This window comes from Acipenser ruthenus, chromosome 5, assembly GCF_902713425.1.
Source record: "Acipenser ruthenus chromosome 5, fAciRut3.2 maternal haplotype, whole genome shotgun sequence".
NCBI lineage: Eukaryota > Metazoa > Chordata > Actinopteri > Acipenseriformes > Acipenseridae > Acipenser > Acipenser ruthenus.
The window spans coordinates 59,529,665-59,555,294 of record NC_081193.1 but is presented as its reverse complement, the minus strand read 5'-3'; the positions used below and the strand labels follow the sequence as shown (position 1 = coordinate 59,555,294).

The following is a 25,630-nucleotide window of genomic DNA, read 5'->3' as shown; positions in this document are numbered from 1 at the left end:
TAATGCAATATTAAAATCAAATAGACATTCAATTTCAATTTGTAAGCTCATACATACAGTGGTTTGCAGAAGTATTCACCCCCTACCAGTAATGTCACATTTTGTTGAATTACAAATAATATATGCACAGTTTTTCAAACAAACTTTTTTTATTCAAAGCTTTAGTGGTTAAACTGAACACTGTTATATGAGGAGGAGGTTAAATGTAAGCAAAACTTGCAAAGAAAATGTACTCAATGAAATTTACTGGTTGCATAAGTATTCAGCCCCTTAAGTCAGTACTTGGTAGAAGCACCTTTTGCAGCAATTACTGCTATGAGTCTTTTTAGATAGGTCTCTACTAGCTTTGCACAGTAGGATGGTGACATTTTTGCCCATTCTTCACGGGAAAATTGCTCCAGTTCTGATAAGTTTGTTGGGGATCGTCGATGGACTGCAATCTTCAAGTCTCGCCATAAATTTTCGATTGGATTCAAGTCAGGACTTTGACTGGGCCACTCAAGAACATTAATTCTCTTCTTGTTCAACCACTCCATTGTGGCTTTGGCTTTGTTGTTTGGGTCATTGTCACCTCCTCTCTTGACTCCCTCTGTCCCCTCGCCTCCCAACCTGCCCGCCTCTCCCCTCCCCAACCTGACTCTCCTCTGTGCTCCGCTCCGCAAGAACCAAACTGCGCTCTGCTGAAAAGAAATGGAAGAGAACCAGACTCCCTGCTGCCCTAGACCTCTACCGCTCCATCCTCTCCTCCTTCTCCTCTACTCTCTCCTCTGGTAAACACTCCAATTTCCAATCTATTATCCAATCCTCCACTAACAACCCCCTGAAACTATTCTCTACCTTCTCCTCCATCCTCTATCTCCTCTGACGACTTTGCCTCTTTCTTCTCCTCTAAAATCTCTGATATCCACAAACTATTTATTTTCTACACCCGCTCCCTGGGCCCCCTCATCGCATGCTATGGTTTCTCATACCATTTCTATGCTGATGATGCTCAGATCTTCCTCTTCTCCCCCCCCCTGACCCCATCATCCCCTCCCGTATCTCTACCTGTCACTCTGCTGTCTCCTCCTGGATGCACTCGCCTCTCCTCAAACTCAACCTCTCTAAATCTGACCTCCTTTTCTTCCCCTCCTCATCTTCCCCCTCTACTAATCTCTATATCTCCATTCTTCTGGAATCTACCATGCTCTCTCCCTTCTCCTCAGCCAAGAACCTCGGAGTGACCCTGGACCCCTGCCTCTCATACTCCCAGCACATCTCCACTCTAGCACGCACTTGCCGTTTCTTCCTGAGCAACATACGAAGAATCCGACCCTTCCTCTCAAATTACTCCACGCAACTCCTTGTCAGGCCTGGTACACTCCCGCCTAGACAATTGCAACTCCCTCCTGGCTGGCCTCCCTGCGCCCGCCACCCGTCCGCTTCAGCTCATCCAGAACTCTGCTGCTCGCCTGGTGTTCTCTCTGCCTCGCTTCTCCCACGCTACTCCACTGCTCTGCTCACTTCACTGGCTCCAGATCACCGCTCGCATCCAGTTCAAGACTCTTGTACTCACCAACCGATGCCTTGACCAGACTGCACCCAGCTACCTCCAGACCCTCATCTCTCCCTACACCCCCACCCGACCTCCCTGCTTCGCCTGCACTAGAAGACTGGTTGTACCTCCTCTACGCTCCCCTGCCTCCAGAGCCCGCTCCTTCTCCACCCTCGCCCCGCAGTGGTGGAACAAACTTCCTATGGATATCTGGACTGCCCAGTCCCTGACCACCTTCCGGCGCCTCCTCAAGACACACCTCTTAAGACAACACCTGTAAAACTCAACTCTTCCCTTCTGCACAATACAGCACTCTGCCTTTAATGCACTTTAACTTGCATTTATCTGCTCCCTATTGTACTGTATTTAATCCTGCACTTAACCCAATCTGTAGTATTTTATATTTCACTTGCACTCGTATCTAACCCTGATGTAACTATCAACACTTATCTGCTCTTGTCCCAATATCAAATCATACTGTGTTTTGTATTTGCTCTTATTAGGACTGAAGTCATTGTATTTTGTATCTTGCTCTTAATTGTACTGTAATTCTTGATATGTATTTTTTGTATACAACTGTAAGTCGCCCCGGGTAAGAGTGTCTGCTTAGAAATAAATAATAATAATAATAATAATAATAATTACTGATTACAATTCTAACACCAGGATGACCTGTAATTGTTGTTAACTTGCGCTAACTTGATTCAGTATCTACCTATCCAATGTAATGAGATAGTGAAACTTCACAGACACAGTTGCTATATCCCCTTTTTATTATTGCCGTCAATGGGAATCTAGCGAAATCAGAAGGTGATCATTTTCATATATGTATATATTCGTTCACGCATCTCCATTATATCCCTGTCTCTATTCATAGTCTGTGGACGACAACTAGGGATACATTTTTTTGCATAATTTTATTTTAAAAAAATCTCAGATATTTGCTGACTCAAGTGAACCACTTTTTCCTACATTTCATTGCCCCATTGTAATCCTCACTGATTCCTATATGCAACTTAAAATGCAAATGTAAGACAATATAAAGGGTTATTTCCTGTAACTGGAAAATTAACTATTAGATTTAGGCAATAAAGTCGGGATAACTAAAATATATTTTTAACATAACAATGAGGGCTTGTAAGAATACTGGTATTCTAATGAGAGGTAAGACATAGAGGCTATTATGTTGTTATGTGCACCAGGTATATATCCTGGAATGTGAAAATTCTGCCAGTGTGTTTTAAAGTCTTGGTTAGAATACCTTTAACTAAGAATAACATTTTTTTTAATTTTAAGAAGAAATAGCAGACCACACGTGTGGATTCTGCTTCTTCCCCTGGCTGGAATTCACTTTGCTGTTTGAATCGGTGTTGAAATAGGTAAGTGGATTGTAGTTTATCATTGCTTGCTTAGATAAGCAGTCTGCACTTAAATTAAACATTTTAAAGTAATTAAGTGATCCAAACTGTGTTGGGGTGTGTTGAATTGTGAGGTTGATGCAAATATAGTGTTAAGTATATGGCTCCAGGCTGACAGGTGAGTATAAATTGGCAATCAGTGTCTTAGAACGCCAGACAAAGCCGGCTCACTCGTTCTCCACTTCCAGAATGAACACTGGTAATTACCTGCTGCACATACCCTTACTAACTCCTTCTCCCCAAAGGCAGCTACAAACTTGAAAATCTCCTTTTTCAATTGTCGCTCTCTGACTAACAAATCTCTGCTTCTCAGCGAACTTATAACCGATATCAATCTTGATCTTCTCTGTCTAGCTGGAACCTGGCACTCTGTAAACCACATGAACTCACTGCATCTAGCCACCCCAAAGAGCTATTCCCTCTTTGACAAACCTCGCCTTCCTGACTGAGTCAGCGGCACTATTGTTATTGCACTATCTGTGCTTGCTTCCTCAGCTCTTTCTTTGCCTGCCTTTTCTTCATTTGAGCATCTTGCCATCAAGCTCCCCTCTCCCATGTCCCTCACCCTTGCTGTTATCTACTGTCCACCTAACAGCAACTGCTTTTATTGCTGAGTTTTCAGAATTCCTCTCCCTCGTCTGCACTTCTACTGACAAAATCCTACTCCTCGGTGACTTCAACATTCATGTTGACTTGCCTTCCTCCCCCCTAGTGACCGACTTCAACACAATTCTAGACTGTCTTGGACTCTCTCAATCTGTCAACGTCCCCACTCACACCCTGGATCTGCTCATCACCATGGGCCTTGACATCTCCAATCTCTCTGTCTCAGATATTTGTCTCTCTGACCATTTCTTAATCATTGCTAATATTAATCTCCCTGCTCCTTCCTCCGCTACTGATACTGTTATCTCCTTCCATCCCAAGAATCTGCCGAATCCTCTGGAACTCTCAGAATGTGTCTCTGCATCTCCTCTAACTGGTACTCTCCCGTCCTCTGTTGACGATGTGGTGACCCTCTACAACTCTACCCTTACTCAAATCATTGACACTGTTGCCACGTTTACAACCAGAACCGTCAAGAAAGATCGAAACTGCCCATGGTACACCCTCGAACTTCGATTGCTTAAGTCTGCCTGCCGCAAGCTCGAGTGCAAGTGGAGGTCGTCTGGACTAATGGTTCACAGAGAGATCTGGACCGATCATCTCGAAAGCTACAGGTGTGCGCTCACCACGGCCAGGGTGAAATACTTCTCTGAAATCATAACTATGGGACACGGTAAACCCAATGTTCTCTTTAAGACCACTGACCAAATCCTACATCCAGCCACCGACAGATCCATCTCCTGTTCATCCTTCTCTTACCTGTCATGATTTCTCTTCTTTCTTTCGGAACAAAATCGACAACATCTATTCTACGCTCTCCCACCACAAACCCAGTTTACTACTTGACCGCCTTGATGCTCCTCCGGTTGCCCCTCCTGCCCTCTCCTCCTTCTCTCCTCTCTCCATTGCTGATATCTCCGGTTACTGTTGAAATCAACTATTGCCACGTGCCCCCTGGCCAACTAACCTTGTCCGTCTCTGTGCTTCTGATCTTGCTCCCTCCATTATGCACACTCTCAACCTGTCCATGGGCTGTCCATGGTTTGGTTCCTGCTGCCCTTAAGCTTGCCCGAGTTACGCCGGTACTCAAAAAACCTTCCCTTGACCCAGCTGACTTATCTAATTTCCATCTCATCCCCAATCTCCCTTTTCTCTCAAAAACTCTTGAAAAGGCTGTAGCCAGTCAGCTGATGAAACATCTCACGGACAACAACCTGCTTGAATCTCTACAGTCTGGTTTCCGGCCGCATCACATTACTGAAACAGCTCTGCTCCGGATTGTGAACGATCTCCTGCTCAATGCTGATGCTGGTGTTCCCTCTGTGCTTGTCCTCCTTGACCTAACAGCAGCCTTTGACACCATAGATCATGGCATTCTTCTTGACCGCCTTCAGAAGTATGCTGGAATCTCTGGAACCTGTCTCTCCTGGATATCCTCTTACTTACCTGGACACATGCAGTCTGTTTTCTATGCTGGATGCAGTGGCGTTGCAAACCCAGTCACTTGTGGTGTCCCCCAAGGATCTGTTCTTGGGCCCCTTCTCTTCAATATCTACATCCTTCCCTAGGGTCACCTCATCTGCCAACATAGCCTCATGTTTCACTCCTATGCTGACGACACCCAGCTCTACTTAAAACTCGACCCTGGTAGCCTCTCTGCCATGGTCCGGCTCTCTGCTTGCATTCAAAACATCAAGGCCTAAGCGGGCTCCCGAGTGGCGCATCCAGTAAAGGCACTTCATGTGGAGTGCAGGATGCGCTCTATAGTCTGGACATCACGAGTTCGAGTCCAGGCTATTCCTTTGCCGACCGAGGGGAGGGAGGGCTAGGTCGGCCAGGGTGTTCTCAGCTCACCGCACACCAGCGACCCCTGTAGTCTGGCCAGGCGCCTGCGGGCTTGCCTGTAAACTGCCCGAGAACTGCGTTGTCCTCCGACACTGTAGCTCTTGGGTGGCTACATGGTGAGTCCGCAGTGTGAAAAAAAGCGGTCGGCTGACGGCACACGCTTCGGAGGACAGCGTGTGTTCGTCTTCGCCCTCCCGAGTCAGCGCATGGGTGATAGCGGTGAGCTGAGCATAATAAAATAATTGGCAATTCCAAATTGGGAGAAAATAATAAAAATAATTGGCAATGACTAAATTTATTAAAAAAAAAAAAGACATTGAGGCCTGGATTCTTCAGCTGAACACTAGCAAATCTGAATTTCTAGTAGGATCTGAAACTCAACTTAAGAATCTAAATATAGCTGCCTTGAACCTCGGAAACTGCTGCTGCTGCCTTCCCCCAAAGTACAAAGCCTTGGTGTACTTTTTGACAACCCCCTCTCCTTTGATGCCCACATCTCCTCCGTGGTCAAATCTTCTTTCTACCATCTTAGAAACATCTCCAAAGTCCGTCCCTAACTTTCCCTCAGGATTATTTTCAAAACTCTCCTGCTCACCTACAATGCCCTTCATCGCACAGGTCCCGAGTACCTCCTCAACCTGCAGACCCGCTATTTCCCTGCCCGCAAGCTGAGGTCCTCCGACTCTGGCCTGCTTGTTATGCCCAAGCAAAAGTGCACCACACTTGGAGAACGCTCGTTTAGCTTCATGGCTCTGACTCTTTGGAACTCTCTCCCAGCTTTGGTGCATGATGCTCCCACTGTCGCTCGCTTTAAATCCACTCTCAAGACCCACGTGTTTTCTCTTGCCTTCCATGCTCTTTAAGCCTGATATCTGCTATTAACTGCTGTGTTGCTGCTACTATTTCATGTATTATGTTACTATCATGAAATATGCACATTCCACTGTATGTAATGTACTATTTAATGTATTATGCTATTATCATGTATTATGTACTTTCCACTGTATTTAATGTATTATGCCTTTTTTTTTTTTTTACTGTATAGCATGTATTATGCATTTCTCTGTATTTATAGTATTATGGATATTCTTGTTGTTACTGCATCTTGTAAAGCGCTTTGTGATGGTGGTCCACTATGAAAGGCGCTATATAAAATAAAGATTGATTTATTGATTGCCAATGGCAATTAAAATACATATTAAATTAGCTGTTAGTACTAAAACAAGGGGTTTAAGGTCTTGAAGCTGAAAATATTCACAGAAGAAACAGAAGAGTCTTTAACTGCCAATTGAAACTTCTAGTCCTGCTTTTGCAGATCTCATTCTGCTGTATTTTATCATCTCTAGTGATGTCAATAAATCACACCTGGTGGAAAACACCAGCAGGATTAATGCTGAGTTAAAATGCAGCTGTATTAAGATTAATTGAGGATTAGGATTGGATGATAACTCTGCAAATAATTATCACAATATATAGTAAAACATTAAAACTTCCAATAACCGTGACTTCTCCTTTTACTAGCTTTCTCTCACAACATTGTCTCTGCTTTTAACATGTGGCTCTGTAAAGGTGAGACTGAGTTAAAGTACATTCTCTTGGAAGAGAGGAGTATAAGCACTAAATGGACCTATGAAAAGAATATTGGGCCGCATTCACCACTGTGCTGCAATAAGTCGTGGGAAAATTAATGATCCCCTTTCTGTATTTGCACTCGTTTCATATTTTATTGTATTTTATATTTAGACAAATATTGCATGTCCCTTTAATAGGAGTATTTCTCTTAAGTGTCATTTTCAACACAATTTAATAAAGTGGAAAATACAGACCATTGAGTCTTAATGGAGTTACCAAAATTACACTACCTTTGTAGCTTCAGTTAATTTGGTAAATGTCACCTCACATTGAAATACTTGACTTTTAACTACTGTTCTCTGTCCGAGATATTTTCAGTTTTGTTTTGTGTAAATTGGATTGCAAGAGAACACTGTAATACAAACAACTCACAAAATGTCTACGCATACCTAGATTACAACATTAAACAAACAGGAAATGGATTGAAAAACCACACAGAATAAATTTAATACTTTATTAGAAAAGAATAATCAATGACTCCTGTACAAATGTAAAAAAGTGCAGTTGAGTTATTAAAGGTCTTGTGATACTGAGTACAGAGGATACATGTGATTCGTTGTAAAACAAACCCCAAGACAGATCACAACATGTATTAAATTTTGACTAAACTAACATTTGCAAGTTTAGAAAGGAACCCCTTGTTTGGTCCCCCACAATTAGGTTTTCCAGTCAACTACTTCAATAGATTTGTTCAGACAACCTGCTTAATCCTGCTATGTCTCAAACAACTTAAGTCATTGAAGGAATGTGACTAAAAAAGGTGTAACAAGAAGGAACACTGGCAAAAGGAGTGGGAAACCCTGTAGTAACCCCTGCAAGACTTCTCATTTCACATTCAATACGCAGAAAAGGCATTCGTTCTCACACATTGGAGTAATTATTCAGTCAGTTTATAATGCGTCCCTGCAATAGATAGATATTAATATCCCAAGAGGTCTACCCAAGATTCACGCTGTTGAATTATAATTTTAAAAAGATATATGCCCCTGTCTACATTTTTTAATTACTTCTTATAATAGTATAATAATAGTAGCAGTGGAATAACTTACAAAAAAGACTTATGTTGTTTTTTTAGATGCTTCCACATTGAAAATAACCTCACTGGGGATGTGACTGCATTCAGACACAGTCAAACCGTGGTTATCTTGATCTGCACTTTAACTATACCTTGTGCCTGTTGTCTTTGTAAATGTGCCAACCAGAAATCCAGCTCTAATTTTTACAATATAGTTCATCGCTTTACATTTATATTAAAAGGTACAGTGGTTGTACTGTGATTGTTTATGTAGACACTTTGATTGGGGAAAAAACTCATTTTGACTATCAACATCGGGTTCTAGCTAGTATAGACAACTGTATTCAAATGTACTTCACCAAACAAAGAATAACATTGTGGACATCCCAGTAAAAGTAAACATATGTGCAATTCATACAAGGCCAAGGCTGGACTGTGTACATTAACACAGTATGCCTAAAGGTTTACAGAAACACATTACTTTACCTCTGCTGTATTGCAGCAATATATGTGCCGATTGTTTTGCTATTGTTATTCACACATTATGGTCATAAATAGTATTGGGGATAAAACTGAACACATTACTAAATGTTCACTTCGTGACGAGAAAGAGGACTTCAGTTGAATTGCCCAGCTGATTTCTGACCAATGATGTGTGAATTTGTAGCATCATAGTGCTCCCTTTTGGGACAAGGCTCGTTGTCTGGGTCCTGCAAGCGGCATTCATTTCAATCAAAGCGCCAGCATTGGATAAATAATATTAAGTGAAAGCTGAGAAATGTTTGATTCCCAAGCTGTCTTTTTAAAAAACGTTAACAAACTATCACAGCAACACAGGATACAGCAAGTTTCTTGTATATACTGTATACTACAGCTCTACTCTTTAACAAATAAGAAGTGGGTTAACCTTTATAAACGTGTACCATAGTAAAATCATAGCAAGGGGTGAGGACAGCATGGTAAAGCACAGAGAGGTCATGTAAAGCATGGTAAACCATGGAAAAACTGCAAAATTAGCATGCAAATTTACTGTGGTAAACTTTTATAAGGGAGACATGTTCACCTTTTACGGGAAACCCTCCCAACATTACCCATTACATGTCAATTGAGGGTCAGGCATGTTAATTCCATTGGAAAAAAAAAATAGTTAGCTTTAAAGTAGCTGATAAACCCATGTTGTCTTACTAACCTAGTTAAAGACATTCTTTACACTGATTTAGTTACATTTTTCCTGTATCTAACATTCATAATGTGGCTATCCATATCATTGTTTAACTGCACTTAAATGATCATACAAACACAACTTTTATTTCATATCATAGTACACCTACATTCATTCTTACTATATTACTGAACTAAACATTTGTGTCTTTATTTTTAATAATAATAAAAAATAAAAAAAAACATGCTAACAATAAAGTTTCAAATTAAGCCCAGGAATGTAAAAAGATGTGTATCTGAATCATTGTATACTAATCATATGCCAATGAGTGGGGAATAGAACCACCTTCTTCAACAGACCTAATCCTTTGAATTACATCTAGGCCTGTATTACTGTAGAATATATTAGGAATTAGATCATTTTCTATCACCCATTCCTCTTCTGCATTTATTACTTTGAAACGGCACAAAAATATTTTTCTAAGTACATTAGGCACTACTTGATTAGGGCTGGGGAATGGGAAATGGGGAGGGGGTATTCCTCAGTTATGCAGCATTTTTATTTGTTTAAAAGAACCTTCTAAACACATATAGGTAGTTCCTAGGTCATTGCCTCTGCCCTCTGCCCTAGCTTTGATAAAGGTTGTGCAACAGTATTATAAGCAAAACAAAGCTTCCCAGCAGCCACAATTTCAGGGGGATCGCCATGTACTATTCTTGCTCCTGCTGCAACAGTCTGCATTTGAAACAAAGACAGAACCCTCCTGGGGAGGCTGTGGGACTCGCCGACATTCAGTGCACACTGTCACCAGCACCACTCAAAGTCTTCTGAACAAGTGCAAGAAAAAAGAAAAACAGAACATTTATATTGAGCTAATGTAGCTTATATATTATCTCATTCTGTGGCGTGGGTCAGTGGTGCATTTCACTACTATAGCTATACAAAACAGCAGTACTTTTTCCACCACGATTTAGAGAGGTTCTTCATTTTGTCCGGAGTCCGTTTTTTTGTTTTTTTCTGAAGCGGCTGGGCGTCTGCGTGTTGGATGCTCGCCACAATGGCAGTGTCAAACACTTCTTTGAGGTTTTTCTGAGTCAGTGCAGAGCACTCCATGTAAGAGACAGCTTTTATCTCCTCTGCACAGTGTTGTGCCTCCTCCTCGTCCACTGGCTTCTCTCTGCATTTGGCCAGTTCAATCAGCACCTTCACGTCCTCCCGCAGGTCACACTGCGTCCCCACCAGCACTATGGGGGTGTTGGGGCAGTGGCACCGGATTTCCTGAACCCATTTCTCGGTCACATTCTGGAACGAGGAAGGACTGACTACACTGAAGCACAGCAAAAAGATGCCTGTGTTGGTGTAGCACATAGGTCGAAGCTTGTCGAATTCATCCTGTATATGAAAAACAAATTGAACCAGATATCATTTAGGATCCCAACAGAGAAAAGGGATTGATTACAGCTATAGATCCTATATGGGATTGGGATCTCAAAAGTATAAGCTCTTTATCACCTTATTTATAGAAAACACAGCACTATCTTGGTTTCCTTTCCTCAACACTTTAATATTAGTATTATGAATACTTCTGTTCCATGGAACATATCTTTACCTTGATATCTTAACAATACCAACTCTGCTGCCACAAAAAAGATCTGTGTAGTTTAATAAATCATTGTCATTGAATCTTCTTTAAAAACACAAAGTAACGGCCCTGTGACACATGCAAGAAATCAATTAAAATGTTTAATCCTTATGCTGATATCAAGGCTCTCAGGGACGCGGTACCCGCGTCCTTTACGCATGCTTGGCTTGTCCAGACTCTCAGTTTGCACGTCTTTCCGTCTGATACGGGCAGCCCCACTGCATTTATTTTTATTTTTTTTATCATGCTGGTAATACACTTGCGCTGTGTGAAGTGCAAGCTTCAGCATGTTGACTGGTTCAAACTCTGTGGCAGCAATTTGGCTAGAAAATTCTACTTGTACTTCTTAAAAATCTACTTGTATTTCTTAAAAATCTACTTGTACTTCTTAAAAATCTACTTGTCCCACAAAACACACACAAAAAAATAGAATATAACGTGTATGATTTTGGTTTTATTTAACAGTGAACAAAATCAATCAAATAACTGGGGCGGATCTAGCCTTGTAGCTTGACTGGTTCACTAAACTCTTCAAATTACACAAAAGGTTCCCTGTGATCTCAACAAATGTATAACATACTTTAAGGAAATGTTTCTTTCAGTGCAGTTTGGAACACATTTACTTGTACATTTAAGTAACATACTTAGAGTACAACTATAATAAGCAATACCTGGGAGTGATTCAAACATAAAAATAGCTTCTGCCTGTTTTTTAACCCACTCTTTCTCTATAAGCTGAATCCAACTCAATGTCCAGGGGCCGGTTTTTCAAAACTCTTAATCTTGATCAAAGATTTTGTAATCCTACATTTTGTGATCGAGATTACTTTTATCTGGATCATTTTGATCTGGTTTTTCAGAAAATGTCACTGCTGGATTACATTTATCCAGATAACAAATAATCACAATTACGAAATCCAGTTTTTTGAAGTAGGCTAGTTCTTAATATTATTATTATTGTTTTTTTTAATATTTTTTTATTTTTTAAAAGAGGCCTTATTTATGATATAACCTAATTTAACAAAAGAAATACGATTGTGGTAATAATGAATAAATCTAAATCACTTTTAATATTAGTGCACATATAACGCATGCAAATAATGGTTATTTTATTCATGGCTACTTAGCAGAAATGAAATAACTAAATCTAAATTGAATAAAAATAAAACCTTTGAAAAAAGGATATGTGTTTTTAGACATCTTCGTCGTCTTTCTCGTCGGTCGGGAGTCCAGCATCTCTCAGACGACCTTTAAGGAGGTGTATGTGAAGGGGTATGCGTGTGCTTTTTTATTAAAGCTATAACCACTAAATACATGTTTTTCTTTTTGCTTGCATGTAAATATTATATTCTAACACTCTATTTGGACATATAGAGTGCGTTTGCTATGACAATCCAAACAAAATATCAATGTTCTATGATCATTTAAAAACTAAATCCACCTCCGCAGTAGGATCACAATAATTCTGGTATTTTGGATCAAAGTGATCCTGATCTCCTCTTTAAATTCTGAAAAACCCAACTGCAACATTTAATTGTGATTAAAAGTGCAATCGGATTAACAAAACGAAATCTGGATCACAGTAATCCCGATTGCATTGTGATGTTTTGAAAAACCCAATTGCACAATATTATCCAGATCAAACGTGGAAATGTGATTACTACAGTTTTGAAAAACCGGTCCCAGGTGTTTTAGTTTGTTGCATCACTGATATGAAATCATTGCCAACTATTACTGCTGCTTTGTGCAATTCTGATTTTCCTTGATGTTCTTTCAGTTTTTGAACCCAGATTTTTAAAGGATTTGTGTATAACCTGTCACGTTTCTCTGCATTTTGTAATGTTTTGCTACCAAAATGCATGCAATATTTACAATAGACTCCATCAAATTCTGCAAAGACAAAATATGTTTTTTCTTTTGTTTATTTCTATTATATATATTTTTTACAGTGTACAAGATTCTACAGCTATTTTTCCTCATCTAACATCCTGTCCCACGATGGTTACCTGGAACACTGTTGCAGCAGGGGGGTCCTGGTTTCATAGCCTGGTGTAATTTTCTTTTTTTTTGGGGGGGGGGGGGGGGGGGCAACATTCTTTCCCTGCCTGTATTTTATTTTAAAATAATAACAAAATATTGTACAGATAATCTCATATATAAGCATTTAATTTCTATCATTCTAAACATATTTGTCAATCTTCATGTTTTAATAGTTTCACAAACTGATGGATTGTGCATGTCCAATAAAATAACTCATTTTGCTTCTGTTCAAATCTAGTAAAAAATAAAATAGCGTTTAAATCTAAAAAAAAAATTAAACATGGTAAAATAGCAAACTAGGTTAGCAACACTCAAATCATAAGAACAAAAATCAGGCAAAGTTTGTCTCGAAATGCTTCTAAACAGTAAAGTGCACGCTTTACTACAAAGTGTTACAAATTATACAAACCAATTTTTTGTAATCTGCAAACATACGTTTGTTTTTTTGTAACTTTACTAGATTGCTGCATTTAAATGTCATTTTAATGTATTAGAAAGCAGTATCACTTATTTGCTAATTTACAAAAAACATAAATAATAATAATAGTTTATAAGATTAGACTGTGCCTTGACAGAGGCTCTCGGGCAGCCATTTCTGGGTTTCTTTGTAACCAATAGAAGATCAGCTTCTTCCACAGCTAGCCAATCAGACGTGATAGGGGTGGGACGTAAACACTTTTTAAAATATTTGTGTAACTGGTAGACTTCCGCAATTTTAAAAACTTGCGTGACTATTTATAAACATACCCTTTCTAGCAACAGAATGAACATAGTAAAAATAAATAAATAAAAACTACTTGTCCGACGGGCAAAGTTTAATAATGGCAATACTTGCTGTCCCTCACACAAATCCTGTTGTCCCGGACATTGGGCGATACGAATTGCAGACCTCTGTATATGTGTGTGTGTGTGTGTGTATGTGTGTATGTGTGTGTATATATATATATATATATATATATATATATATATATATATATATATATACACACACACACACACACACATATACACACACATACATCTACACACACTAGAGGTCAGCACAGGTACCCGAAAACCCGGGTTTTAAATTACCCGACGCTACCCGGGGTCTCTTTACTATCCGGGTTTTGATTTATTACTTTGAGAATTTAAAGAAAATGTAGAAAATATGACAATAAAGTTGTAAGCGCAGGTCTCTGGCCAGCGTTATAAAGACAACATTAACGTTTCCATTAAGCCTTTTCTTAACTGACAGGATATCAGTTTTACAGAAAACAATAACATGCATGTACACCTCAGTAACAGTAACTGCAGCGACTATTCTCAGGAACTAAATCAGAAACAAAACAGCATAACAGAAGGGCTCTACAGTGGGAGTAATTTGGTCGCATATGCGACTAAAAATTTGCTTATGGAAACGTAAATTTTAATTTAGGTGCACGTGTGCCACTTGAAACTCCTAAAAGTTGTCAAACCAAGATGAGGAAAATAACAAATTATTTTCATGTGATTGGAGAGGTTTCAAAAGAAAACCGCGATGAACAAAATTCAGATATGTCGGCGTCTTTACAAGAAATGAACAATGAAGGTATTATTATTATTGTTTCCAGTACTGAAAAAGGTTACACAAGTCTACAGATCTGAAGGGACTAAATGTATGTGTACTATATAGTATTTAAATATGTATCATGCACTTAAAACATTCAAATGTGATTTTTTTTTTTTTTTTTTTTTTGTTTTAAATCATTACCTGAAAAAGGTCAGAGTACCCGGGTATTTTTCACGCCTGGTACCTGGTTCCAGATTTTCTACCCGTGCCGACCTCTAATATATACATACTGTACATACATACATACATACATACATACAGTAGTCTCCGCATATAGGAACACCTCCTAAGAGAGCACTTCCGCTTAGGGAACAACTTTGTGATGAAACAGATTTTTCTCATTGTAAATGCTCCGCCTAAAGGAACAGGAACTCCACTAAAAGAACACCTTTTTGGCCCCAATAGCGATTCGTTGCTAACCGATTCAAAACTAATACAGTACTGTTTTGTAACATGATAACTCATCATCATCAAACTCAAATTCAGATGTTTTTTTCAAACTCTTCAAAACGGATTTATCACAAGATTAATCTAGAGCTGCTGCTGCATTTTTTAAGGTGTAGGGGTGCTGGGTTAAAAACCATTGTGTTAAAATTCATGCTCGTCTTGAATAGTCTTGTATTCATAATTACTGTTTGAGCCGCTGCTGCATTTGTACCAGATGTAGGGGCGCTTTGTACATTTAGTTTGTCAGTTAGTTTATTAACGTCACTATATTATTATAGTTTATTAACATACACTTGCCTATTGTTTTTCTCTTATTCTGTTAATATTGCGATTGGCCTCGGCATACTGTGTCCGGTTCTGTGTCTTATCTAGAGAACGCTTCAGTGGCATCCCGGGGGGGGGGGGGGGGGGGGGGGTCTCTTAGCCAGTTTTGGTCAGATGACAATAGAAAGAATACAATTAATTATTATGATCTATAATAAATACACACAATGTTTAACTTTCAAATTACGATTGTGTTATTATATTTAGTTATTTTAATTGAAGAAAGAAATCTCGGTTTTACTGCTGGAAATCTGGAAACCGTACTTTGTACTTTATTGGCCCCCCTCACCCTTTTCCTCTGGGACCTTCAGTTGTTTTAGTTTAGAGTCCTGGACCCTCAATGGGAAAGTTCTGGAGAGCCCTGGATATTATGAAACACTAAAATAAACTGTCTTACATAAATTCCAATTACAAAACCCTTTTATATTGTATATATTTTATAGCTCATCATTTGTTACTGCTATGCCAGTTCTATAAAGATGTTCTTATAGAGAGACAGATGCTAAAAGGTTTGGTTACACAATAAAGGTTTTATCATACCTATTACTCAAGAAGTTTGCCAAATTAAATGGCTTTGCACTTGCCTAAGGAAAAATAAGGCCCAACATGTTTTTAAAATAGCACAGCATAATTTATGACCGATCCTCACCGTAGTTTGATATTATTAAATGTAGAGAATTCCAACCCACGCTTCTGTTATTTGGTACTTTTCTGTTTGTTCTGTGTGTAGCACTAACACCGACTCTCATGATTTAGTGGCACCTAAACATTCTAATGGATATTTTAGACAGTTAAAGGCAATCAGATAACAGGAGATTAACTGATGCATGTGTTTAGAAGCAAATGGCTGACTCACTTTAAATGTCTACAGAAAAGACCATCATTAGGTTGTAAAGAAGGGTACATTTTGACCATCGAGGGTTTGGAACACATTACCAAAGGTTCGAACCTTCTACTAATTTGCATAATTTACTTGTGACCGTCACCATAGCAACTGTTTATATTTGATTGAAAATCCTATAGGGTTAATCCATATACATGAAATAAAACATTCACATGTAGCTTAGAAATATGTTATATAGAACAGTAATCATTCTTTTATTATTTAAATACAAATAAAAATCCATGTTTATGTACACGCAATTGAAGCCGCTTGCGATACTCATACATATACAGTAGTGTTGGACAATAATGCAATTTTCTGTTATCAATTATATCGGCTGGAAATCCTCACGATAATCTTGATTCTGGTCTGAATAAATAAAATTATATATAATTTCTTGTAATTATTATTATTAGTTTATTTAGCAGACGCCTTTATCCAAGGCGACTTACAAAGACTAGGGTGTGTGAACTATGCATCAGCTGCAGAGTCACTTACAATTACGTCTCACCCGAAAGACGGAGCACAAGGAGGTTAAGTGACTTGCTCAGGGTCACACAATGAGTCTGTGGGTGAGGGGGGATTTGAACCAAGGATCTCCTGGATACAAGCCCTTTTCTTAAACCACTGGACCACACAGCCTCCTAAGATAATGTGCCTTGTTAATGCTAACTTGTTTACAAAATAAAAAAGAAAACAGTGTTTTGAAAAATGCTTTCCAGTTCATACAAGTTCTAAATTGCGATTACAAAATCTCAGCTGTTGAACCGTTTCCAATTCCAAACACAGACCGTATGTTACTGGAACCCCCGTTGGGATCTTCATATACAGCTCTTGCTAATTTATTTTTGAACCCAAGAAGTAGGGCTGCAACCTTTACAAAATAAACATAAATGGATACTTACACTTTATTACTTGCAACTTATTTGCACAGTGCAGGGTACCCCGATGTATCTTTAGAACATGTATTCCCTGGTCCCATCCTAGTCTGCTGAAAATAACTAAACAAACCGAAACATAGCTCAACGAAATACTTCATACCGGGTGAACATCTTTTTGCAAACTGTAGACAAACAAGAGGTTTCTCTGTTTCTTGTCTTTTTTATGTCTTCTATCTTTCTGAAACCAGTTTCTTGGACACTGCAGATGTGCCTTCCTCTGTCCTGCAACCTTTCAAATTTTTTTTTTGTTTGTTTTAAGGTACAGTACTTTAGCCTACTCAGTGCTCAGTTTTCCAAAATGAAATTATTACTGTTAGCGTATATTTTATGTTTCATACTTATTCTATCATAACACTTCTGTTACAATGTCTTGTGCACTAGGTATTCAGTACATATTGTATTGAAGCAATACAGCCGCTATAGGTACCCCCCCGCTCCAACCCAAGTGCTTTGGTATAAAACCCTTGCTGCGGTTCCATGGTAGTTTTTTTTTTATCGCTACTCTTATTCAAGCTCCATTTTTCTGAGTCTGTTGACTATGATTCATGTTGGTACCATCAATGAAAAGTAGACAGTCTAGGCTTTGCCAGCTGTCTGGTTTTCGACCAGACATCCGGTTTTAAGGGAATTTGTACAGTGTCCAGTTCTTGCGAATCTTACTCACTCACTGTTCACTGCCGTTTGGGTATTTCCATTCTCGCTGAGCCAGTCCTGTTTCAGTGCTCCAGTGCTCATTTATTATTTTTATTATCGGTCCATTAAGTTTGAGAACTACACTTAAATGTAGTCTGCGTTGTTTTGCCATTTACTGCTTAGCGGGATACAATTACTGAGCATTTATATTTAAAAAAAAAAAAAAAATCACATAAAGCACAGTTCTAGTTTAATTTTCATTAGCACAAATTTACAGAGGGGAAAAAAAAAACAGACTTATTTTTAAAGTGATAATTACAGCAGAAATGTATTTATGTGAATTAGTTACAATGCATCCATCAGGTACCAGCACAATCAAAGTGTGACAGAGAAAGAATGAATCTTGGTCATAAATCTCCCTTCCGACCTGTGAGGGCGCTGTGTAAAAGGGAACAGTGTGCCCCAGACTGGATGGTCTGACAATTCATTTCAGGGAAAGGTGTTAGTCGGCCACTTAGAAAGGGGGCGGAGCTACGGTACACAAAGTCATCACCCCAGAAGGGAAGCAATGTGGCAACCGCGGATTGGAGGAGAAACGGTTGCACTCGTTAACCAAGGGGGCGTGACTGACGGCACAAAAGGGGGGAGTGGCTAGGTGATCTGTTCCTTTGTTATGGTTGCGAGCAAACCGCTAAAGGAGAACTATAATTGTACCATGAGTGTTTCGTGTTTGTTTTGTTTTGTCGTATCCAATTATACTTAATTACGTTCACAATTGTACACAAATGCTGTGTAATTATTCTTTGTGGTCACCAGACCGAGATTACAAAAATAAATGTCTGTTTGGATTGTGAACTTTGTTGTCTGTCTTCTGTTTCGTAATCAGCTCTACACCTCCAGCTATAATCTTTATTTATAAAACAGAATGTTTGGATGCTGCACGCTGATTGGCTGTTGAGGATTTTTACCCTGCAGTTCGGCGGAACTTATTTTTGCCGAAGCACAAATCAATTAATAAATGATCAACACACAACATATTAAACTCTCTATAAATATACACATTGTTGTGAGAGGGCTTTTACAGTTTTTAAAAATGATTGACATTCCTTTCATCACATTTGATTTTTCAGAGGCATGACAGTAGAATGACTAGAATTAGAAGAAGCAAAACCAAGAGATACAAAGATTTAGTCAACAACTTCATGAAATCGAAGAAAACAAAACATTTTGTGCAGCTGGTGTTTTTATTATTGATTTGATGAAACATAAAGAAATGGTAATCAATTTTAAAACAGTGTCTTCAAAATATAAATGGCCTGTTACGATAATTCTACGCTTCAGTGCGTAGTTCGGCTGGTTAAGAGTACTGTAATCCATTTTGTTATTTTAGCCTCCATGCTGGTCTCAATCGCTCCGTAAACAGTGCTGACATAAACCGCAATGATAGCCTGTTAGTGACCAAGCATTTAAAAATACCACTCATGTATTTTTGTATTGGCTTCTCCAGGTCAGCGGTAGTAATGCGTGGATAGTGAACTTTGTCTTTGCCTCCTTTTCTGTATCTTTTCATTATCAACAAAAATACATGATTGGCATTTTTAAATGCTTGGTCACTAACAAGGCTAACATTGCGGGTTATGTTAGCTCTGTTTATGGAGCGATTGAGAGCAGCATGGAGGCTTCATTCATTTGAATTAATTACAATAAATGGATACGTTGAAAACCTCCAGTTTAATGTTTACAGGACCTTGTTTGAGTGAATATTTTTCTCCAAAGCTGAAGAATATATAATACTTTTTTTTTTTTTTAAATTGGATCCGTTTTATAAGTGGGATAACACTCCAGGGCATGTGCGCTGTGTTGCATTAACCCTTTGCGGTCCATTTATTCAGCGCCTGTCAGGTCCAATTTATTTTCACACTCGCTGTTTAAAAGTAATTCAAAATCACCTTCGCCTTCAAAATCACACACCATGATTTCAGGATAAATTCAGCAGTTCCTGTAGGTTCCCTCTGCTGGGTACTGCATATCAAAGCAAAGACTCAACCATGAGCACCAAGGTGCTTTCAAAAGAACTCTGGGACAAAGTAGTTGAAAGGCACAAATCAGGGGATGGGTATAAAAAAAATATATAAAAGGCCTTGAATATCCCTTGGAGCACGGTCAAGACGATTATTAAGAAGTGGAAGGTGTATGGCACCACCAAGACCCTGCCTAGATCAGGCCGTCCCTCCAAACTGGATGACCGAGCAAGAAGGAGACTGATCAGAGAGGCTACCAAGAGGCCAATGGCAACTTTGCAAGAGCTAGATGCTTTTATGGCCAAGACTGGTCAAAGTGTGCAGTTGACAACAATATCCCAAGCGCTCCACAAATCTGGCCTGTATGGTAAGGTGGCAAGAAGGAAGCCATTACTCAAGAAAGCCCACCTTGAATCCCATTTGAAGTATGCAAAAAAACACTCAGGAGATTCTGTAGCCATGTGGCAAAAAGTTTTGTGGTCTGACGAAACTAAAATGGAACTTTTTGCCCTAAATGCAAAGCGTTACGTTTGGCGCAAACCCAACACAGCGCATCACCCAAAGAACACCATTCCTACTGTAAGCATGGTGGTGGCAGCATCATGTTAAGGGGATGTTTCTCATTGGCAGGGACTGGGGCACTTGTCAGGATAGAAGAGAACATGAATGGAGCAAAGTACAGAGAAGTCCTTGAGGAAAACCTGCTGCCCTCTGCAAGAAAGCTGAAACTGGGACGGAAGTTCACCCTTCAGCATGACAGCGACCCAAAGCACACAGCCAAAGCTACACTGGAGTGGCTAAGGAACAAAAAGATAAATGTCCTTGAGTGGCCCAGTCAGAGCCCCGACCTAAATCCAATCGAAAATTTGTGGCATGACTTGAAGATTGCTGTCCATCAAGGAACTTGACAGAGCTTGAACAGTTTTGTAAAGAAGAATGGTCAAATATTGCCAAATCTAGGTGTGCAAAGTTGGTAGAGACCTATCCCAACAGACTCACAGCTGTAATTGTTGCCAAAGGTGCTTCCACCAAGTATGAACTCAGGGGGGTGGAGACTTATCCAATTATGATCTTTCAGTTTTGTATTTTTAATATATAATTTTTTTTCTCAATAAAAACGTTTTTTCCCCTTAACAGTGTGGAGTATGGTGTGTAGATAAATGGAAAAAAATCCTAATTTAAATGCATGAAACTCTGAGGCACTGACACAACAAAATGTGAAAAAAGTTCAAGGGGGTGTAGACTTTCTATAGACACTGTACATATTATATATCTATTGTGAGACAGGGCACAAGGCCCTGTGGAAAAACATAAAAATGAGTGTTTATTAATTGTACTATTGATAATTGTTTGTTAATTACTGTCGGATGGTGATTATTGCAAATTGCAGCCAGCTGCAGTGTATATAAGAACAGCAGCCAGTCTACTGGGGGCTCTGCTGTGGGAAGAATCCCGACAGAGTGTGTTCAGTTATATTCAAAAGGTATTGTGTGAAGCCTTTTTGTTTTGTGCGTGTGAAACTGTGTTTTTAAAACCGGTAAACAGCTTACCTGTCCGGTTATTTAGATAGGATCCTGAAGTGTGTAGTTAGTGCTCGGAGAGAGCTAGGTTTTTGTTTTAAATTTTGTTTATTTTGTAAATTAAAAACAGCGTGTCAGCGCTTAAAAACCTCAAGTTTTGTGTCGGGCAACAAACCGTTTAATTGTGTGGAGAAAAGTGAAGATGGGTAGCGATATCTCAACCTATGCATCAATTGAACTGTTGTATTTTGCATATTCATGAAATTTGAGTTCTTCAAAGTGTACATTCAGTCAAACTATATATAAACAGTCCTTGCTGTATCGCATCAAAAGGAGCTTAGGTTACTGAATTAAGCTCTGTATGCAAGCCAGTTAACCTTGTAGTATTTTATCTTGTTGCTTGTAGGCAGGGCATGGTACCCGAGAAAGGAGACCAGGACTGCTGGGGCCATACGCGCTTTGTGATGGTGGTCCACTATGAAAGGCGCTATATAAAATAAAGATTGTGATTGATTGATATTCACAAAGCTTACTTAGATCTAAGACTGACCAAGTCATCAATTTGGACTTGTCTTATTCTTAATGGAATTAACTTTAAGACTACCCTGGAGGAGGCTTAGCCCTAATTTACTATTGACTTCAGCTATTTTATACTAACATGGCTCGACAGATGATACTGTACGATTTATTTTTACAAAAGACCTTTGAAACACACTTCAAAGTTGTAAGTGTAAAAAGTTGTCAGGATGTTAATAATAATAAAACAATTACAGGTACATTATTTAAACAGTTGCAGCAACACGTGGGGATGTGTAATAAGTATATTTTTCGGAACCCCACTACTTACTCTTTAAGCCGGATACTACAAACATGGTGGCGCTGCTTTCTGAAACTGGTCTTGGCAGTTAGCAATAGGAAAATCACATTTGACACATTATTTAGATATTTTATTTGCTTAGAGTTTAGAAACGGAAATTTACTTTGGCTTTAAAAAGGAAAAGACAACTAATGTCGATGTGTACCAGGGTAACGAGACAAAGTCGTTTATTTTTTTCGGAAATATTATTACTCCCATTAAAAACCTAACGTGTTATATTACCTTGCTATTGACAAAAGTAATATTACAGGTTACCCCCCCCCCCAAACCATTTACATATAGGCTATTCTAATGGTTATTTAAATAGCAATCCTCTCACTTTTAGTATTATCTGTTTGTTTTTTAAGCAGCTAGCTAATTTCTGTACACTCCAGGGTGTATCATATGTGGCTAAATAGTTTAACTTGCCATATTATGCTATACGTATTGCTACTTTTGTATTGAGTTTATTATTAAAATAAATAATAATAATAATAATAATAATAATAATAATAATAATAATACATTCTATAGATCGCTGTTAAATATATTTACTTTTTTTACTCACTGCGGCAGGCTATATTTATTGATGCTGGGGATGTGGGTTAACCTGGTGGATTCGGAGGCTTGCAAGTGTAACCTCTCGCTGCTCTGTCTGGGCTACATCCCGCCAGATCTGAACAGCTACGAAATCACCATATATTACACATAATTGTAGATTCATATTTAATATAAACTGAATGAAAATGCATTGTGTACTGAGGAAAATGCACATATATCTGGGTTAATCACTTCATAAAAATAATGTTCTTGATTACCCTAGTACTTTTTTTTAATTTTATTTAGTTTTCAGTGCAGGTGCCATAAACTAAGTTATATAAAAAGCAGTTGTGTACGTTACTTTGACATGAAGTGGTTGAAAACTGGGACATTTTTAAGATTTTGAGAAATGTCAGGGCACCAGGACCTTTGATAGAAAACTGGGACGTCTTGTCACCCAAACTATAACTGGCAATATGTTTATGTTCATAAAAAAGTTTTTTACATTTGAAGTGTCACCATTAAGAAGAATGAATTGTTTGGCGAAAGTGTAGAAATAAATGTTTTTTTTTTAATTAACCATACTGACCTGCCCAGCTGTGTCACAGAGCTGAAGTTTCACAGGCCTGCCATCAACAGCCACTACAGCTAGAAAAAGGAAAACATGGACATTAATGAGACTGTTCAACACTTTCTATGAGAAAGACCACGTTTGAATGGTTCACTCCAATTAGTTTCCATGTAATGACCCAGAGGGCTGGAAATAGGTCTATCACTTACACTTACACTCCAGTTGCCTGCAAAGCTTTTCATCTAATTTCACCCAAACCAAGAATCTGGAGAACCAGTGAACTAAAAGTATTTTCCTTAGTCAAGTTAATGATTAAATAATAATAATAATAATAATAATAATAATAATAATAATCTGTGAGACTGCCCATTGATCTGTACTCACACACACACACAAAAAAAAAACTAAACACGAGAACAGGTATAAAAACTAGAGAAATACCATTTGTTATGTAAAAGAAAAATCTAAAAGGAGTAAAAACTTAAGAGCGAGGAAAGGCAGAACTATATTAACATGCATCACTTAGTGCAGTAAACCTTTTCTGCCCACGCTTCGTTTTTCTTCCGATTTGTTACAGTGTTGTGGAAGACTTCTTTTTTATGTTATTTTCATATGTATATAGTATAGTTATGGTGGAATATTTTAAGGTTTCTCAAGACTGGAGTTAAATATAGGTACACAAAAATAGACGACTTTGTAAAATATCAAATACTGACAAAAAAAAGATACCGGGCAAGACACTGTGGTGTAGTTTTTGTGTGTTTTTTTCACATCCGTGTACATGTAGACCACTGTTCAGTCTATTTATGTTATCAAAAATACGTTGTTTATTGGCAAAGAAAACTGCCAACTGAGAGAGCAAATTTCACACTTTTTATTTTTTGAGGAAAGCTTTCTATTCTTCACATCTCCTGGGAGTTTCTAAGGCAAGGCTGATAAATGCACCAGATGGAATTGCTCAGTGTAAAACTGAAAGAAAAAAAAAAACAGCGGCGAGGATAGATACAGACTTGTCTTACTCTTCTTCGATTTGTACACTTGAACTGATATGGTTACTACATTTAAACAGTTGTCAATAGTTACATTAATATTCTGTGAAAATATACTAACATAGTTGCATACAAATAATATACCTTCTAAATTGTGGTACCCCCCCACTATTCAACAAAAATTAGACTAGCCCAGTCATGACGTCAACTATTATAAATATAATCATGCAGGATTTGGTTTGCATACAATTGGTTTCTTCTCGATTTAAAGTAAATTATATTGCCAGATTGTCCCTATTTAATATTTACCTGCAAAGTTATCAAATGCAGTCGGGATGTACTCGTTTGGATATCCATTGGTAGTGTAGCTGACGACAAGGCTTGTTTTACCCACGGCTCCATCCCCGATCAGTACACACTTAACCTTTCGTTCTGTGGTCGAACCGGACCGACATCGTGATGCAGAGGACAACTCCCTGCTCCGCACCCTCCGAGGGGGCACTGGTGGGATCTCCGACACTGAAACGGGTTTGTATTCCGACATTCCCCGCGGCGGCATCGCAATCTGATACCAGGCGGTCGACCCCCGTACCCAGTTAACAACACACAGCGGGCCACATTAGGAGCTCTGACATTCTCTTTCTCTCTCTCTCTCTGGTTTGAACAATCTTTTAATTAAACAAAACAGCGCTGGTGGTGCCAATCCATTTAAAATAACAAATATTATCCAAATTAGTAAAACGCAAATCAAATGCAAATGTTGCAATAATATAATAAGATATGAAGAGTTGGGTTCACTTCCATTTAAACTCACGTATCTCTAATCTCCAGATGGAGCCTTGGTCAGTCCAGTATTCCAATACCCTGTTATCCTAAAAGTATGACATCATTTCGAACCTTTGTAACTCAAAAAAAAAAAAGTGCAATCCTGATTCTTCATTGACCAATCATAGCAGCCACTGGAGGAATCCCGGGACCACGACAAACGCACGTCTTATTCATTGGGTGACTGGTAAGTCAATCAAAATATCAAACTGTTTCTAAGTTCTTGATTGGTCAAGTGCACATCCTCCCCCACTGATGTATTCCAGAGGAGGGTTTATTTCGCTGTCCTTACAAAGGTAACACGAAATTCTCCTGTCAGGACACTGCTTGGCTATCATATTATTGTTAATAAAACAATGAATAATCCTCTCCCTACCCCGAAACCGTAACCTTAAGGTCAGTATCCTATACTGCAGTCATTACACATCGAAAGTAGTTCATGTTTTGCAGTGAATAAGCGTTTTTGTTAAAAAAAAAAGTGACTGGAGCTGCTGACTTCCACAGTTGTCCTGACAGGAACATCAATGCAGGTGAAATAAACGCAGTGCTTACAAAGGTACCACGAAATGTTCCTGTCAGGACAACTGAGGATGTA

General features: G+C 38.8%; 1 protein-coding gene across 3 annotated transcripts in view; it reads right to left on the bottom strand.

The window, feature by feature from the left end:
• rhoua (ras homolog family member Ua) overlaps window positions 1-25,153 on the bottom strand; it is a 153,510-nt gene extending 128,357 nt beyond the window's left edge. The window contains exons 1-3 of one of the 3 annotated variants that reach the window (XM_034004860.3): window positions 24,520-25,107; window positions 23,240-23,298; window positions 7,476-10,604 (exon numbers count right to left, since the gene is read on the bottom strand). In XM_034004860.3, coding sequence (XP_033860751.1) covers window positions 10,149-10,604; window positions 23,240-23,298; window positions 24,520-24,769 — 765 coding nt within the window. In that variant the 5' untranslated portion in view covers window positions 24,770-25,107 and the 3' untranslated portion in view covers window positions 7,476-10,148. Of the gene's footprint in view, window positions 1-7,475; window positions 10,605-23,239; window positions 23,299-24,519 lie in introns of those variants that run through there. The other 2 variants (XM_034004865.3, XM_059024344.1) reach the window with 2 other exon arrangements.
• Between the last annotated feature and the right edge of the window lie 477 nt (window positions 25,154-25,630).